At 38.7% G+C, this 20,050-nt stretch overlaps 1 protein-coding gene across 3 annotated transcripts in view; it reads left to right on the forward strand.

The window, feature by feature from the left end:
• LOC150080842 (uncharacterized) overlaps positions 1 to 20,050 on the forward strand; it is a 259,475-nt gene that overhangs the window by 208,298 nt on the left and 31,127 nt on the right. For all 3 annotated transcript variants that reach the window (XM_090381006.1, XM_090381008.1, XM_090381007.1), the window contains exons 2-4: positions 3,294 to 3,409; positions 3,577 to 3,788; positions 18,291 to 18,427. In XM_090381006.1, coding sequence (XP_090237132.1) covers positions 3,294 to 3,409; positions 3,577 to 3,788; positions 18,291 to 18,427 — 465 coding nt within the window. The remainder of the gene's footprint in view (positions 1 to 3,293; positions 3,410 to 3,576; positions 3,789 to 18,290; positions 18,428 to 20,050) is intronic.

The following is a 20,050-nucleotide window of genomic DNA, read 5'->3' on the forward strand; positions in this document are numbered from 1 at the left end:
TATAAAATTAAACTTCTGTGGCCCTTCCTGTAATATCCGCTTTCTGCCTCAGTTACCCCTTCCGGAACCATTTCTAATGAATTCTGGATATTGTAGCCATGGTTTACGCATTTTTTTTTTCTTTTATAGATCGCCCTACTTGGAAATCAATAAGTTCTGTTTGAAAATAGATTATATCAAGCGTTTTGGCAATCTCGACTCGACCGATCAGCGTTGCTATTAAGTCTACAATATTTAAGACCTAATTTGATGCGCGATTCCTGATTTGAATGTGCTTCTTTGGCAGGTGTGGCGTCCATGAAATCGAGACAGATATCTAGTATTTAGGAAGGGCAGTATATATATCTGCTATAAACGTTTCCCCGATAGCTGTTTAAATCATATAGTCAGATCGCAAAGTCAAATTGGTCTAAAATCCGCATTAGTATACTTTATTTACTCGTGTGGCAAAAGTTAAAAGCCGTTTTCAAAAGCAACATTTAACATTTTAAGACATTTTATAAAGGCTTATAGAAAGCAACATAATGCCATCTAGAATTTGCCACAGACATTTATAGAACTAAGTATTAGTTAGATAAAAAGTAAAACAAAAAAATCAATATACATATAAGAGGGAGAATTTTAAGACCTTCTAAAGGAAAATATTACCGCCACCACATGATGTATAGCCTTTCAAACAATTCGAAATCGTGGCTGGATGTGGAGTAAGCATGGGAAGGAAGCGTGTACGTTAATGACCCGTGGTGGAAGCAAGACTGACGGAACTTTTGAATCTCGCAAGGAGCCTTTGTGCAAGAATTCTCGCATTTCCATACAATTTATTCCATAGACTGCGAAATTAACTGTTTCATAATTGCAAGAAATGTAGTTAAACCTTTTCAACGTAAAGTAATTCAAGATTCTTTGCATTTCCAAAGCATAGCTAGAATTCACACTTCCAACGTCTCCAGAAATGGAAATTTTGAAAAACTCGTCAAAGTAAATACGCAATGTAGCTTTGTGATAGTTTGCCAATTATTGAATCTCCGTTACCATTAGGACGTGTCACTGCAAAAACTGGCCCATTACGAACTTTTATAGAATATTTAAGAATTTTTATTTTTCATCCTGTTAAAAGGTTGTTTCTGCTAATAGAGATTAGTAATCACTTTCTGTTGATTCCTACGAGTTGCTCAATTCAAACACATAGGAATTCCTAATTTCATATTTCTAATTCCTATATGTTTAAGCGATCTCCTTATTTGTTGTGTCGTTTAGAAAAAACACCGAGCCAAATGAAATCACGAGGTTTCAGTTCACCGTGTCTGCGAATTGCATTCATTTCAGATTGGGCGTATGTTTTTAGTGATGAGAAACCGGAGTTTACTGGGAACAAGTCAATCAGAGACAAACTTGAGAGTTCTTCCCATTTCGAAGGAAATGCATATCTCACTACAATGTTATAGGATTACTGGGGATACTTCAACGCAGTCATTTGTGTTACCGCTTATCCTAGTATGCCACCCATATGCAGCTGTGAGTGTATCTTTAACCATTACTAGGTTAGTTGTGTTATAAAACTCAAACATAATTCAATGACATTATGATAGAACGACCTTTGGCCCCGCTATGAGGACGGCGTCTCCGTCCCCACCGCGAGGATGTAGGTCGGCCTAACTAGCAAAATTTCATGACCGTCTAAAGACATCTTTTACATAACTCATTAATTCAACATCTAGGAAGAGAAATTAAAAGTCAAATCTTATAATTCCCAAAATTTTCTTGAGTGAGAGCGAGCGTCCCTCGCTCGGAGGTCAACATAATTTGGGCACTCCAACATGTGGAGAGCGGTCTCTGGCTCTCCACAAGAGCACAGACCTGAGGTTACCAGCCGCAACTGCAACAGCCTTGACCTCAAGCCATGTTCCATCAGGACACAGCGAGAGCCAGATCAAACCGGAGACAAGGCCTTCGCCAGCTCACGGTATGAACGGAGGGTATAAATGCAAATAATTGCCTTCTCTTATCAGAGGTGGCCCATTGATTTTTCCAAATGAACTCAAGCTCATCATTTATCCTCCTCCGCTCCGTCATTATATTTCCGGCATCATCCGCCGGCCCAACCGGACATCAAACGCCAGTCGGCGAATTCCCCTCTTCAAGCCGTACCTCAGATACGTTCTTGCAACCAACAAGTCTGCTGGGATCTTTTCCGCCAATACACAGTGCATCGGTGGAAACGGTTCCGCACGCTCGGGTTATGCCCAGAAGAGCAGACCTCTCTGCGAAGAGAAGGGTCCGTCGGACGTAAGAGTTCTCGACCCTCCCTCCCCAAGCTCCAGCCACGTATGTCAGGATTGGGACAAAGATGTTATCATAAAGGAGGTGGAGGGCTCCTCCCTTAATGCTCCAATCCACGCGGGTGACAAGCTGAAGCCTGGCATACTTGCGCTTCACCCTCTCTCACAGTACCCGGCATGCACCAAGCACGCTAGTCTCGCCTCCAGGCACACCCCTAAGTACATCACCTTATGGACGACTCGAAGAGATAAGTCCCCAGAGCGACAGACAGGAGGCCATGCCCAGCTGAGGTGTCCCCTCACAGACCTGTGCGCAGAGACCTCAACCTTATGCAGAGGCCCATGCTATTAATCGGGTCAAGCAGGAACTCACCCGCTCCTCAAGTTCCTTGCGGGAGTTTCCCCCACAAGAAACACGAGATCATCCGCATAAGCTACTATTGTTGTCACAACATCATGCTGGAAAAGGTACTCGTCCAGCACCCAATTCCATAATGTAGGACCCAGAACAGAAGGTTTGGGGTTATGTTCAACTTAGAGACACATACCATTATACATTATAGTTCTGAATAAGTTGCTAATATATTTTTAAAACTTCTACAGCCTCATCTGAATAGGTGAATCTGCTATACATTTAAAAATGAGAGACACCGCTTCGACACAACTGTCCTGGCTCACCATTGCACCATGGATTCGCCTATTCAGGTGAAGCTATATAATTTAAAAGATATTAGCAACTTAAGCAGAACCATCCCAAGCTACAGCAGAGTTCTCGGCCTCGATACTCAGTGGGAATAGGACAAGCCACGTGATCAAAAATAGAACACAATACAGAGCACCAATTTTATTTGAGCATATCTCAACTTCGACCCGGCGATAAGAATTAAAATCAATATTTTCCAAATGGCGTGAAAGCAAGAACCTTTCCCATATTTTTTAGCAAACAAAGTACACGTGCTGACTGAATTTTATCGGCATGATATATTTCAACTTTAATAATGTATTTTTACTTAGGCCATTTGCCATTATGGAAGTCCCTGCATGGACAACAGCACCACCACAGACAGTAGTGATCTCTCGCCCGCCGATAAGGTCATCCAAATCCATCTACAAGAGGGAGACCATCTCACGTAAGTAGAAATGTCAATATTTAATTTTCATGCAACGTACAAAGTTTCGAGTGAAATCTTAAACTCGCAATGGAAATATCATAAAAATTATATTACACCGAGTAAGAACCTATTGGGAGGGGGAGATGTCTGAAGTTCTTTGCTAAACGCATTATTTATCTTTGCAGACTGAGCATCAACCTTACAGGAAGTGTAGTAGATATCGACCAGAATGACGTCACTGCACGCGTTACACTTGATCCAATACCGGAAAGAGAGGCTATATCCTGTGACCCCACCATTCTTCCCATCGAGGCACTCGCCAAATGGACAGTCAAATTATCTGACAACATCACCCTAGGAGAAGAACTCCTGCTAGCAGGGATTCATGTCTTCACTGGTAAGCAAAGTTTCTTCTTCGCAGAAAAACCTTAGGCGAAATCTTCCAAGTGAAGTGCCTTCAGCAAAGTCCATTTAAACTATCAAAACACTCTTGTTCAACTGCAGAAGTTAAACTCGCCTAATGAAGAACGAGCCCAATCATACTGTTTTTTTTTAATTGTCACTTAATGTTTAAATAATTTTATTTTCAAAACATTTTTTTCATTTGAAACGAAATTAAACTGATTCTTAATAGCATTGCAAATTGTACTATTAAAAATTATTTTATACGTAACGTAGTAATAATTTATAATTTTTCCCTGATTTCTGAAAGAAAAGGTAAGAAATTTTTGCCTATTCCTTTTATTTAATTTCCCATTCCATCTTTTATTAAATGTTATAGTTTCTACATTTTGTACGATGTATCAAAAATTATGGAAAGAAAACAGGACGACTGACCAAACCTGAATTGCAAATGCTAAGCAAGAGAGGTTATCAAACTCATCATTCTGAGACAACATAAAGAAAGCAACAATGAAGAAATTGGAGGCATTCGAGACGTACATGTATAGAAGGATATTATGTATTCCATTGACAGCTAAAGTTACAAATGTGGAAATGTTGAGATCAATCAGCAGAGAAAGGAAATTGCAAGAAACGAAAAACTTTTTTTTTGTTCACATTATGAGACATCAAGAAGAATATGCAATGCCACAAATCATCCTGACTGGAAGAATTAATGGTAAGAGGAAGAAGAATATCATGCTGCATAATTTGAAGGAATGACAGGCAAAACTGAGGAACGATTATTTCATGATGTTTACAACGATGCTGATCGTCAACCCCAGATGGGACGGCAACCCTTGATGATCAATGCGATTTAATATTTTTTTCAATAACTAAAAATATATAAATTCTTATTATTTAACCTGTTTCATAAAGTTTTTATAATATAACATGTTTTTTCAATATACGATATATTACAACGGTAGATGTTCTTTATTTATCCCGTTTTAGGCCTACGGAGCATTTTATAGAATATAAGACAGAAGGCATTTTCGAAATCTGAGCAAAATAATTTAATGCTGATTTTTAAACTCCGCACAGGCAACACAATATAGAAAAAATAATTTCGTCAAAGAATCAAAAAATACTGAAAATTTGTTGACCAGTGTAATTTGTCTAATCCTTCCATAAAAACCAGATAGTAGCTTCTTTCAATAATCAATTGCTCTCTGGCTGAAAGTAAATGTTCGCGCATCCATCCTTTTGCAACTTAAATTTATGTCCGTTTATACATGTTGTCGGAGAAAGAGTAAGGATTCTATCAGCATTCAGCTTACTTAATCCATTCAAACCTTTAAACACCTCATTCAGATCACCCTGCAGGTGCTAGTCTCCAGACGCTGCAATTTGCCTTTCTTGGTAAGGGTACCCTTTTGTTCTCTTCATTAATCTTCGTTACTCTTCTCTACTCGCTCCAACAGATCCACATCCTTCCTAAATTGAAGTTTCCAAACCTTTACAGTATACTGTATATCAAAATGTGGCCTAACAATTGCCTCATAACATTATTATTTTATCAAGATAACATTATTTTGTCTTTGCTAGAGAAAAATTTCTGTATGTCATTGACAGAGCACTATGAGCTGTCCTAGCAGCCTGTCTGCACTATTCAGAGAACTTGAGTCGGACTCTAGATTCTCTTGAGTGTGGTAAAAATCAACTGTTAGTTATTCTGGGATTATTGCTGTTCATGTTCAGTGCCATGCATTTATCAATCTCGTCTGCTACTTCTCTGCTTGTTTGTTTGTTATTTGGTTCTTAGGAGCATTAGCAACTAAGGCCATTTGCTCCGGAATATGCGGTGGTCATTCCCTGACCTTTCCGCATCCTCCGTATTTGGTGGTGACGGGCTCGAACCCCGGTCTAATCAAGAAGCGTGTGCTACGCACTGCTGCTCCTTCCCACCTGGCTACGGAGGCGCTACTTCTCTGCCCTTCTGTACAATTTTCCTAGGTCTTGCTGTACTATGCCTTGATTCATGTTATTAGGGACTTTGACGACTTCTGTATCATCAGAAAACTTGGATAGTTTGTCTTCATCAATATTGTTATTATTATAACGTTTTATGCGCATCAGCGACTTAGACCATATTGCGCTGTATAAAATTATGCCTATAAATTGCATGTGTCAGTTTTCTGGACTAAAAACCACGCAGCTCTTGATTGAGACCAAATAACTCAGCCACGTTGTTTTAAAAATGCATAAAACTTCCTCGTGTCATACGGGATTCGAACCTGGTCCTTTTCCACCCGGCGTGAGGACGACGGCACTTCTAAGCACCGTGGTACACAATGTCATTAATAAATATTGGAAAGAGTAAGAGGCCTAGCACTGAACCCTGAAGGACTCCACTAATAATACAAGTCAAAGAACAGCTGTTCCATTTATAACCATCCCTTGTCTTCTGCCTCTCAACGAACCCTTTATCCATTGCGGTACCTTCCCCCAATGTCCATACTTCAATTTGCACATCAGGCTTTCACGAGAAACAGTATCAAAAGGTAAGTATTACTATGTCAGAATTATTTTTTATTCAGTTCCTCTGTTACTGTGTCATATTATCCTATCAGATTGGGCATACAGGATTTCCATTTAACTACATTCCTGTCATGACGATTGTACAACACTACTTTAACCAGTGACTCCATTTATTTTCCAGGAAGAGAACTCAGTACAACTGGATAGATCCATCAGCCCCAAGTTCCTTTTAAACTAAAGATTGTTTTTTTGTATAGAATTTAATTATTTAGTTTATTAAAGATGTATTTGTAGAAGAGTAACGACAATTAGTAACGACTTCGGAATTGTAGTCCTTTTGTCACTGTGGTCTATAATTTAAAATTACAGTAGGTAATATTATTTATCGACACCTTTAGCGGCGAATTTTTAAAATTCAACAGAGCTTCACAAGAAGCTATGGCGGCGGCGGCGGCAGAGAATGAGCCCTGACAAAGTTGCTATTGAAAATGAATTTGGAGTAGAAGTTTTCTACCTTCAGACTGCCTGGAAGAGGCCAGGATTATCTGAATGAGTTTATGGAAATGCCACCATTCGTGGAGTTGTCATATATTCAGGGAACATCACGAAACCAAAAACAAACACCCTGCTCAGAGTTAATCCTATGCTAATAATTAATAATATCATCGGCACAAATCGGCCTCCGTAGCCGAGTGGTCAGGAGCGGGAGTGCAGTAGCGCAAGCTCTTTGACCAGGGTTCAAGCCCCTGATTCCTAAATACGGTCGATCTGCCAACCCTCAGAGGACTAGCGTGGCAGATTATGGTCCATTTCCCTGAACATGAATCGTTGAGGAGGCTTCCATCCTGCAGTGGGTTGATAAGGGCTGCAGTTAACCATCTGCCCAAGAAAGAGATACCTGGTTGGCACTTTGCCAAGAATGTTCCATTTCTGTAAGGGGTAAAGTCGTTAACTAGACTTAAAATTTATTTATGCATACCATTAAATGTCAGTATGGTTATCATTCTACAGTTGAAATACTGATTTGCGTAGGTTTTTTTTTTTTTTTTAATGTTCTATTTATAGTTCGGAAAGACCCTGGGGCAGAGTTTCTACTTAATCATTTCTACGAAAAATACAATCATTAACCGTATTTAGCAGTCACGCGAGCTTGAACTCAAACGCGTTTGCTAACACATTCTCACTTGACCACACCGCTACGACAGTACTAGTGAACGATACCGTTCACTAGCACGTTGTAGCCAAGCATCAACTATTTTTAACATTTTTTTAAAAAAATAGCCCTAACAGAAGCAAGAGAATACATTTAAAATGCAACATTTGAGAACTGACAGTGGTAAATTATTTTTAACGATATCTTTGTGTTACTAGAACAATAACCTCATAATCGTTAAGTTCAATCATCTACAAAGAAAATGAAATTGTCGAATACAATGAACAACAAAGGATAAAAGTGATATAATTATATCACTTTTATAATAACACGTATACAAACAAGTGCAATAAAATAACATTATTTTTCAATAGTAATACTTTGAAAAAAGAAAACAGAAACTATGCATTAATAAATTTAGCCTGCACAAACAAAATAACCGATAAAAACATATGAATAATAAAAAAAACCTCTCCACTGAATTCATAAACCGATATATACAGGTTCTGCAGTAATGCCAACTCACCCTCTGTGGTGACGCAGTGTCTTCATTAAGCTGGCTTAAAAGCTCTTAATTAATTGCCCCACACACAAGACTTTCGTCATAACCAGGAAAGAACAGAATGTGTCCGTGCCGACTTCCTTCAAACACTCTCAATCATTCTACGTGGACAAAATTAACCTTAACAAAATTTTTAAACGGCTCCTTAAAACGATGCTTAAATTTGCGTAGGCGTGCGGATATTTTGTAGGAACGACTCCCCCCTACAAAATTCTAATATTGGTATGGCCATATAAGAACTTTTATATTCAAACACGGTCTTTCTTTATGTACTTCTGGAAAGAAAAATTTTGCCTTTACTTCCGATACGACTAGTTCGCGCAGAACCTCACTAGAATCATGCAACGGTTTCATTTCTGCTTAACGAGTCCAAAAAATGTTTCATAAATTCTTAATTTGCTTCGCTTGCTGTTTCTTTTCGTTTAACGTTAAAAGAAACCTTTAATAATCGTTAAAATCGGAATTAAGGGACAAAATTTTTACCTTATCACAGTCAGTCCAATGGACAATAATATCACAGGGAAGGAAGCTAAGATGGGCAGCGGAAGTAATTAAATCTGGAAGAATTATTACTAGAAAAGTTTTTAATTTTTAACTGATGGTCTCCAATAAAAATAACGCCTTTTTTTTAAATATTTCTTCGATAATTTTAGGCTTATGCTCCCTACGAGTAAAACTGAAAGATTACTTCAAAAATGCTGCTTCGACTGCTACTACGACGTTACACCCACGTTAATCCTGTAATATTCTCAACGATTAGTTTTGAGATGAAAGACAAACACTTTATAATGAAAATAAAAAGAAATTGAATAGCCTACCTTGAAAGGTATAAAAAAAACTTGAAAAATTAAGAAAAAGTACTTCGCGGTAAAGCAAAACTTGGATCACGTTGAACACCAAACCGCGAGGCTCGAAAACAAACACTGCTACTTCCACACCCCCTCAAAATTAATACCCAAACTGACGTATTTCTTACGTTATTTATTTATTTTCACCTTTACAACTTAAGAACGGTTGAATTTCTGTTGCGCGCTTAATCCGAGCTTCTTCCCTCTCCCACCATAACAGCTCAACTAGTCTCCCCATCAGCAGCTGCAATTGCTGCTTCACAGCACACCAGCGACAGTAATTTAGATTTGGGCATATTACGCGACATGATCTTTAGGTGAACGGAGTTTCAGTTTAGGTTGGCAGTTCCCATCTTGGAGAGCTAAAATCTGATGAAAGGCGCTATCACTGTTCCCGCGAGAAACGTTTTATAAGATACGGAGTACCAAGCTGGACAAGTCACCTTAGACATCAAGGAGCTAAATTGGTCGAGATGGATGAAAAACTTGAGTTTCGGGGAAAATTCGAGTTTTTCATCTGGCAAACTCAAAACTGACTAACTCAGCTATGTAGTGAAAAAGCCTATACAAATTCATCGGATCACTGATTCGAACTCGTGTCTTTTCTACCCAGTGTGGAGAGGACAGTGATAATACCAACTGTGCTATCCGTGAGGGTAGTTCGGCAAACTTAAAGATGGAATTGGTTGATCATTTTATGGCGATAGGAAAGTATGAGTGACTGAGGAAGATTTTTGTTTTCCAGAATAATTTCGGATGAAGAATAAGTCCGTTAACTAATAACAAATAATAAATACTTTGTACAGCCACCACTGCCAGAAGAGTTTAAAATTTCATTTTAACTATTTTACTGCAGCGAATAAACAAATGGAACAATTATCAATGGACTCTGAAGGTTTCGTAGTAGCATAAGCTCGTGCTAATGTCTGCATATGCTACTCCCTGAACCACAGCCAGTCCACTAACATTCTTCACAAGAACTACCAGCGAGTGCAACGACCCATTAGGCGAGGTTCTCGATGCCCATTTGTTATTTTGGGGAATTCTTGGCACATCGACAATTGCAGCTAAATGTGCTAATTCATAATTTATGCCAATTCGTATGGCCTCTATTATGTATGTGTGTTCAAATATCTGTTCACAGAGCGATTTGCATGTTGTGCGGGCTAACAAATCAGGAGTAACTCAGACTGAAATACACCAATAGCCTCGACTGAAAATGCCTTTAACCATTCCCCCAACTCCGGAGGATTCGAATTGAGATCTGATCCCTCCAAAAGTGTAACAATTTGTTTGTCACCAGAGCTTTATCGATGATAACAAGGAAAACTATTTCCAAGACGACAGAGTGCAACGAACTTCCTATTTAAGAGTCTGCAATCCAATATACCTATCATCTACTTTGACTATAATGAAGTGGTTCTTTAATGAACCAATGAGCAACAAAGATCTGATAACACGGAAAGGGAAGTGCAGAATTCTGTATTCGTTGGAACCTCATTCATTATAGCATCAACAGCGCTTTCTTGGGGTATTATCGGCATCGCTTTTGGTTCCAGGATGACTCTCAGGCAAAACAACTTCTGGCCATAGAAATAATATGCATTTAGAAATACCGCTCCTTTCATTCGTGAAGTGTTGCAATTGTTTTCTTAGTGCTTCCTGTTGAAACAGTCCCATTCTGGTTATCAGATGATGTTACTGCTGGGTTAAATTTTAATTGTCATTTCTCAGACCATATGTGCAACAGATATAAATCTTTTTGAACCATCACGGCCTGACTCGAATTGTTAAACACCCTTCCCACCTTCAGATCATCGGCAAACTTAGATAGCTTCCCGGGATATATCCTTCAATAACATTTACGAAAATTATAGTAAGTTCAGCGCCTTACCTTTTATTCCCCAATCAACTCTAGTGATTCCAGTAATCATCCCAATAAATTTCCTCACCTTTTCTGATAGATAAGTAACATTTGAGTTGAAAGTCAAAGATCTGTCAAATATAATGCCTAGATATTTTAATTGCCTTGCCGATTTTAGGCTCGACCCATTTATTCTCACAATTGCGGGTCTTTTAACTGAAAAATGACCCTTGAAGACCATTATCCTTGTTTTGGTTACTGATACAGTCAGTTTATGTAACCTACACCAGTTACGAAGTTCAAGCAAAACATGCTGTAACCTGGTTTCTAGTTCCATTCGTGAATTTCCTTCAATCAGCAGCACAAGATCATCAGCATGTGCCACCATCTCTGTATGCTCGAAGTCGCTACGCAACCAGTCTCCCAAAACTAGGTTCCACATTAGTGGTCCAAAAACCGATCCTTGTGGGCATCCCCTGATCATCTCTCGTACAATAGAGCTAACCGACGACTTAACAGTCACTGTACGGTGCGTCAAGTAGTCCTTTAACACACTAAAGATCTTAGCTGAATAACCTGCAAGTCTCAACATCATAAGAACGCTGCTCCATTGAATGGAGTCCTCAAAATCAATAAAGATTCCAAGTACTTACTGTTCTTGCAATGCCGAAGGGCACCTTCTGTTGCACGACTTGGAGTAAACGCATACTGTCTGCCAGACCAGCCTAAGTTTTTTTCAGTATAGTCAGTAATCCGTCTCGAGGGCAATGTGACACATTACTCTTTTCATCAGCATTCCAATTGCCGGCTTGTTGCGCACATCCGCCCTTATGTTGTCACGCACCATCCGGAAGAGCCTTTGCTCCAATCGAGCATCGATGAGCCATGGTCGTCCAACACCTAGCATGTATACCAATGCTAGAAGTATAGTAAATAAATTTTATGAATTTGAAGTGTTGGTCAAGACATCAAAGGCCGATATTGTTGGGACAGCAGAAACGTGGTGTCACAAAGATAATAGGAATGCAGAATTGGAATTTGAGGAGTACAATATGTACAGAAAGGATAGACAGGATAGGAAGAAAGGAAGTGTTATTCTCTTTATTAAGAAAAACATAAAATCAAAAGAAGTGCACCCAGTTAATATAGATGAACAGTGCACTGTTGAGTCAGTTTGGTGTGAGATAAGCACTGCAAAAGCAAAAATAAGAGTAGGAGTGTGTTATAGGCCTAATGAATCGAATGAGTACAATGAACAATTGTACAGAGAAATAGAGTGGGCTAGTAAATCGGAATCTCTTATAATGGGGGATTTTAACTTCCCAGAGATTGACTGGAACTTGTGGATTGGTCACTCACACACTAGTCAGACTTTTGTGGATTTATTGGATGACTGTTTTCTGCAGCAGCATGTTCGAGCGGCAACCAGAGAGAGTAATACTCTTGATCTGGTTATCAGCAGTGATCATTCATGTATTAGGCATTTGCAAATAAAAGAACCACTAGGTGGCAGTGATCACAGTGTAATGATGTGGGATTTACTTATAGATATAATTACTATCAGGGGTAAAGAAAAGGGTTTTTGCTTAAGTAACTGTGACTACAGTGGTCTGAGACAGTTGTTAAATTCTGTACAGTGGGATCAACTGATGATGTTACCAACAGCAAATTCTAAGTGGGAAGCATTCAAGGAATTAATCGTGGATGCTACTAAAAGTTTCATACCTATTAAGAAATATTGTTCAAGGTTTAGGCCTAAATGGATGTCAGAGGAACTAATGAGACATATGACAGAGAAGAAAAATGCATGGAATGCGTATAAATTATCAGGCGACTCAGAAGCCTATGGCAGATATAAGCTAGTCTGTAATCAAGTCACAAAGGAGGTTTGGCAGATTACGAGAAATCTTTGGCAAAGGATGCTAAGAAAAACAGCAAGGATTTCTTTACTTAAATAAACTCTAAAAAGGAAGGGGATGAGTCTGATTGGTCCATTTATATCGATGGTTCGACTATTGATGATCCTGCTCAGAGAGCAAACAAACTGAATGAGTATTTTGCATCTACATTCACACATGAGGAATTATTAAAGTTTGAAAATGCCATAAGGTTATCAAATTGTAGCAGGGTGATTAATGATTTTGTAATAACTGAGAGCAAAGTGGAGGAGAAATTGTTGAAGTTAAACATAAGAAAGGCACCAGGGGTGGATGGGATTTATCCAGTTGTATTAAAGTAGGCGGCAAAGGAAGTAAGCAAACCCTTATCCATACGTAGGAGTGCATCCTTGGACTCAGGGGAGGTTCCCACGGACTGGAGATGTGCAAATGTATCCCCAATTCACAAAGGGGGATCGAAGGGTGACACGAGTAATTACAGACCAGTTAGTTTAACTTCTGTTCCGTAAAATAATGGAGTCACTGGTTAAAGATGCATTGCAGGATCATCTAGACAAGACTGCAGCAATAATTCAGACACAGCATGGGTTTGTTGAAATTCTTATCTGACAAATTTGATTGGATATTATGATGGGGTTTCAAAGGAACTGGATGCAAAAAATAATTTTGATATCATATACACTGTATATGATATCAAATTTATTATATAATTTTGTACAATATAACTGTATATGATATACACTTGGATTTCAGGAAAGATTTTGACACTTTTGACTGTTCCGCATGGAAGACTACTGTACAAATTGGAGTAGAATGGTATTAAGGGTAAGTTGCTACAATGGATAAAAGGAAGGTTGAGTGGGAGAAGACAGAGGGTGATAATCAATGGGTGCTCTTGGTGGACTAATGTTATTAGTGGAGTCCCACAGGGTTCGGTGTTGGGTCCACTGTTGTTTTGTATATTTGTCAATGATATTGATGAAGGTATATCCAGCTTAGTGTCGAAGTTTGCAGATGATAGAAAGGTTGGCAGAACTGTTAATGACAGTAATGGCAGTGTGCTACTGCAACAGGATGTAGATAATTTGGGCAGATGGGCTGAGAAGTGGCAACTGAAGTTTAACCTTGACAAATGCAAAGTACTGCATATGGGTAGAAGTAACCCCAGAGAAACGTACCAACTGTGTGGTACTACACTTAAGGTGGTAAGAAATGAAAAAGACCTGACCTGGGAGTAATTGTGCAGTCAGATATGAAGTTTTCTGAGCAATGCACACAGGCTACCAGGGCAGGTCATGGGGTTTTTCTCAATGATATACAGGAATGTTGCTAGCAGGGAAAAGGAGGTGATGATCCCTGTGTATAAGGCAATCCTCAGGTCACGCCTTGAGTTCTGCGTACAGGTCTGGATGCTTCATTTTAGGAAGGATGTAGATTTACTTGAGCGTGTACAGAGAAGGGCAACAAGATTGGTGAGGGGAGTGAAGGGATCCCCTTACCAGGAGAGGCTTAAGTTCTGCAAATTGCAGCAGCCGGGGACTAGGTATCTGCGAAGTGATGTGATTGAGGTGTATAAGGCCTTGAATGGGTTGAGCACGCTGAATTCTGATGGGATTCTTCCACTTGTTCAAATTATGAACCTAAGGGGGCTTAAATTGAAATTGAGGAAGGACAGATGTGATCATGATAGATAAAGTCTGGTTGGGACTGTGAATGGCAAGTGGTATTATTTAGCATGAAGGGTAATTTGTTCTGTTGTTCTGCGTCTATACTGATGCGTATCTACACATATCCCACGTTAACTTCCATCATTTAGAGTACCAGGAGGCCTTGCCTAGAACGAATGGTCGCAGAATTTTGGTTTGTATACCCTCGACAGCAGTGAGGGAGCTGCTTTTAGTGCATGATGGAAGCTGTAAGATGTCCCAGAAGTTAAGGGAAATGCACTCTTGTAAATAGTTTTGTTGCAATCGTGATCCTCGTGCTATTAACATTTGGAACAGTATAAAAAAATAACACTACCTGTACATTCCTGAGTAGCAGTAGCAGTATACTTCTCTCAGCATAAAACTTAATAACTGTAAATTAGAGGCTATTAACTTTTTTTTCCCTTTCCAATTTTCTGTGCCACCTTATCTCCCTAATCCTAGTTTTAGAATTTGTAAATGAAATCCATGATTAATAAATTCAAATATCGAAAAGGTCCCGTTTTGAAACCACGTTCTGCCCACTAAAACAGCTTAAAAATGAACAGATGAAGCAAAAAAAAAGGGTATTTTAGAAGGGCTTCTCATCTCTCCTATAAAGGCGACCCTTCGTTATTAAGAACTTCTACTCAAAAGTCTACAAGAATTAAAAAAACTTTATTTATTTAATGGCCTATCCTTCATTTTACAACTTTCGCATTAATCGATATTGCCAATTTTGTAATTCAAAGTTTCTGTCTCACATGAAATATAACCGTGCAACAAAAAAAAGTTGATGTTTATATTGAAATGTTTCTTATGTGCATTTTGAGTGCTGAATCCAACGTTGTTATTAATTTTTATGTGTAATATTTTAGCGAATATTGAAAGTTTCATTTTTTGTGACATTTATATCACATTTTTTTAAAGGCTAATCGTTTAATTCACGAAATGGCAGCGCCACCGTACAAATACTCAATCTTCAGCGAATTTTCGGTAGACGTCAAGAAAGTGGATGTCCAAGAAAACGCTGACATAGTTGCAAGTTCTGATATGTTGTCTGGTAGTTGCAAAGTGACTTTAAGTTAGGGGCTGTTAGTGTGAATCGTTTTGTAGGCCGAATAATGGAAGATTTGAAGATCAGGAAAGGTTTTGTTACTTCCTATTGAGTTCGAGGTGGAATAAGTGCTACACAGGCTGTAAGAGAAATGTCTAAGCTTTACGAAAACGAGTGTTTGAAGAAAACTGCTTTTTGCTATACTCCAAATGCAAACAGAACTCACAAACCATTATGATTATTGATACTCTAGTAGGGTGGATAAATCGAAGTTTAAAAAGTCTGAAGATCGAAAAATTGAAAATCCTCCCTTGCTTCACTATGAAGACTTGTCAAATTCTCAAAACCTTCCAGAGAAGAGCTTCAAAATTGGATGATAAATCTGGTGAACAGAATAACTCGGATACACCCTCGGCCACTCCTGATTAAGTAAAGCGCCGCACTTCCCTAATCAACAACACGTTGATGATTTAGTGATGGACTTGGATCTAATCAAATCCAATGAGGAGCTTTGACATCTCGTTTAAAAGTTAAAAATTGCAATCTCTGGATCCCAGACAAGACTTCCACATACATAAAAAGATGTCACTTATACATTGATTCTAAAACCACATAAAACGTAGTTGTAGAATGAATGTACTATTGTTGTGATTTTATTGGTCTTTATGAATTCAGAAGGGTGACTTCTTTTTTTATAGGCAGTTCAAGTAAAAGTTTGAAAGCTGTATTATTTCACGACAGGAATATACAGTACATCCAGCAATTCCTGTTGCGCACTCTGTTCATACTAAAGAAGACTACGGAAATTTGAACCATTTGTTAGAGAAGCTCATGAACAAAATAAACGGGATGACTGCGGGGATTTAAATATGCTGGTGTTCCTTATGGGTTTGCAAGATGGTTCGATAAGTGTCCTTGTTTACTCTGCCTCTAGAACAGTAAGATTTGCAGTAGTACAGCACTACAGGCGAAAAAAATGATCCGCAAGAAATGAGTTGCAGTCTGGTGCACACTGAGTAGTACAAAGCAACCCCTTCGTTTCTAAGAAAGCCTTCGCTAAAAGCGCAGTTGGTAGAATCGCCGTCCTTCCCGCACCCGGTATAAAAGACCAGAGTTCGAATCCAGTCAATGACAGGAGGAATTTTTATGGGCCTTTTCACGACGTGGCTGAGTTTAGTCGGTCTCAGGTGAGGGTGACATGTTTTTTTCTCCCGGAAACTCAGATTTTTCGTCCAACACACAGCAAATCTACCGCAGAACACACGCAATTAATAGACATATCAAATACCGTGCAATATGGCCTAAGTTTCTGATGCGCCTAAAATACTACAACAACCTACATGGTAAATGTGTATCTAGATGGCACTGGACTCTATCAACAAGACAGCAAGCACCCCGTATCACAAGGCTCACATTGTGCAGGAATGGTCAAGGATCATGTCCAATCATTCTGTGGGCTGCGGGCTACTCCGTAGCCAGGTGGGAAGAAGCAGCAGTGCATAGCACACACTTCTTGATTAGACCGGGGGTTCGAGCCCGTCAGCACCAAATACGGAGGATGCGGAAAGGTCAGGGAATGACCACCGCATATTCCCGGAGCAATATGGCCTTAGTTGCTAATGCTTCTAAAAACCAAATAACAACAACAAATCTGTGGGCTGCTCTCTCTCGGCCACCAACTTTCCTCGACATCAACCCCCATCAAACATTAGTAGGGTGTAGCGGAACGCAGAATTCGCCAATCCTCGCCAGTGCCTTGCTCCGTTGCCGAACTCCAGAGTTCGGCAACGGAGCAAGATGCCACGCAGAATGCAAGCGTTTACCACTATGAAAAGAGACCCAACACGCTATTCGTCTTGGCTGTCTTGGTAATAAGAGTGAAAATTACAAAGAACTAATCTGATAAGTGTATTGAAAATTATGGCAAAATGGAATGCAGAGATCAGGTGAAAGGGCTTCATTTACACTTGCACTCCCATTTGGATTTTTTCAGACCAAATCAGGACAATGTTAGCGAAGAACGTGGAGAGAGATTCTACCACAACACGCAATCATTGGAAAAAAATGTATCAAGGATGGTGGGATGGAGCTCTGATGGACGACGATATCTGGTTCTTGGTTCAGGAGGATCACACTGACCACAAAAGACGTACATTTTTAAGGAAATTTTCTGATTAACCTGAGGAGGGTTTCTACTTTTTTTGATTGGTGATTATTTTTCAGCTGGTTAACTTTTTATTAAAGATTAATGCTATATTCTGGACAGAAGTTAAACAATGTTAATAAATCTGATATAGTATTATTGCATATTTAGTTTGCATTCATTTCTGGGCAACTACGCAAAAACTAAGGTTCATATTTGGAATCAGCCTACCCATATTCATAAAGAAACACGAAGAAACGCAGATAAACAACATGCACGAGTAAAAAATTTGTTACATAGTGTAAAGTTTCATTTATTGACAGAGAATATTTACTGTACTGAACACAACGCAAGATTCGTTGATAATATTGACATTAACTAACATCACATATTTTCCAAGTGAATTAATTTAAAGCTTTCTTTCACAGGTTGGTAAAATGACATTTATGACGCCCTCTTACGTTTATAACGTGACGTTTAATTAATATTGGAATATTCGATAATGGGACCAATTAGAAATGATAAATCTTAATAACCCATTTGAGAGGATTTATGCCTTTAAAAAATAACATCCTTAATAAAATAATATCCTCAAAATTTGAGACTTTTGATTCGAGATATGACGCTGGTACACACACACATACACTTGCAAGTTCTTTTATTATTATAAGCTTCCACTGCACTACTTAAAATTTCAATTCTTTAATTATTAACCCGAAATTCTGTGTCATCGCGCTAATATTAAATTGGCTCCTTTACTCTTGCAGTCCGCACCACCGTATCAGACGTAGAATGCGAATTGTTTTGGTCTCTCAATGTCACTGTAAGGAGTCAAGAATGTCGTCGGCTCTCAGAAGATGATCTCTGTTCAGAACGTGGAACTTGTCTTTCTAATCCATCAATGGCAAGTAAAAGTTTTCTTTTTTTGTAACTGAACTAAATAGGCTTAGAAACATCAGCCTCAATACTCTCTGTAATATTACATTTTAAGCCTTAAAATTGCGAAAACTGGTGCCAGAACTGTCACTCTTTTATGTGCATATATCTTATTTTAAATATAATGCACAAGAAATCTGTATTAACAAGTATGCGTAATGACAACTTTAAATTCCGTCAATGTGTTTTGACTCAGCCGGCTGCCGTTTCCCATTTCAAGTTTCTGAATCATCAAAATCTTCCATGAAATGAAATGTCCTCCCACTATTTGTCAATGCCTGTTGGGAAGGTACCGGAGTTGTTAAAAAGTTATTTTATCTGCGCTGTACCACTTACCATGGAATAACGAAATTACTGTTGTCTGCTTAATCTAAATTATTAAACTATTGGGGACAGAAGAGACAATGAATCAATCTGGAATCTGTAGAAATGGAAGTAGCCACCATTTGTGGTGGTCAGTCGTAGACAGTGCAACGCGAAGATTCTGAAATGATACAATGGAAATGTACAAGAGGACCCTATGTTTTCTCCCGTTGGATGTGTTACTTTTGATATTCTGCAGACCACGAAATAGGGTTGGAATAACTAAGTAAGGTAAAATCAGTTGCTTCAGCCAAATCAATTTCGCTTTACAAAGCTTAATTAAGAGTAGACATAAGAGGGAGGGTGACCAAGTTAACAACTGGATTAATCGTAACGGCATTCAATTCAATATATGTTTTGTTTTACTTCTGATCGACTGGCGCCGAGTTGGGTGGACGCTTAAACTCGAGTCTCTTCCTATTCGTAAGAGATCGTTTTCCGAACTTGGACCTTCCATTGATTCAATTCCTGGTTATAAACATTAAAAAAAAAAAAAAAAACTAACCGAAACTTCTCTTCATTTCTGAACTTGTTAACTGCATAAAAGTAATCCGGTCAGATAATCCCATTGGATTACAGGCGTGCAAGCGCTCACACATATACACAGTTCATGCTGGATGACAAAAAACTTCGTGGTTTCTGTCCAGTGGCAAAGCTAAATTACTATACTGCCAGTTACGTCATTGTGGGATCCAAAGAGTCAGAGTGATTGATAAGGGATGGTTTTATTAGATGGGTGCAGATAAAAATTGTCCCGAGTGAGCTAAATTTCGCTACTTTTTGATTAAAAGCGTATATTTAATGACAGTACAGACGTTTAATCTGCTACGTATTACTGCGATAACCTTAAAAACAAATCTCTGATATTGGGCATCGGGAAGCGCTGTTATTTGCTTTATGGATGTGTCTTAGCTTGGCAGCAGTCCAGTTGCTCAGTTTTTATGTTTTTTTGAACATTAAAATACGCTGTACTTTTCGGTTCGAATTTAGCTGCTTTGACGTTGCCACACTCATAGATGAACGACCGAAGTTGTGAAATTATATGATCCTACAGAATGAAATCCACTTAGAATAAAACATCTAAAAAACGTCATATGCATTAGCAGATTTTTTTGCTCGTTTTTGTGGAAATAACTACGATGTCCATTTCTTTTTATAGAGAAAATCAAATAATGGCAAATCTGTTTAATGGCATCTCGTCTATGAACATTTCTTAGGATAAAAAAAA

Source organism: Mastigoproctus giganteus, chromosome 9 (genome assembly GCF_048544385.1).
Source record: "Mastigoproctus giganteus isolate SK-2022 chromosome 9, ASM4854438v1, whole genome shotgun sequence".
NCBI classification, from domain to species: Eukaryota; Metazoa; Arthropoda; class Arachnida; order Uropygi; family Thelyphonidae; genus Mastigoproctus; species Mastigoproctus giganteus.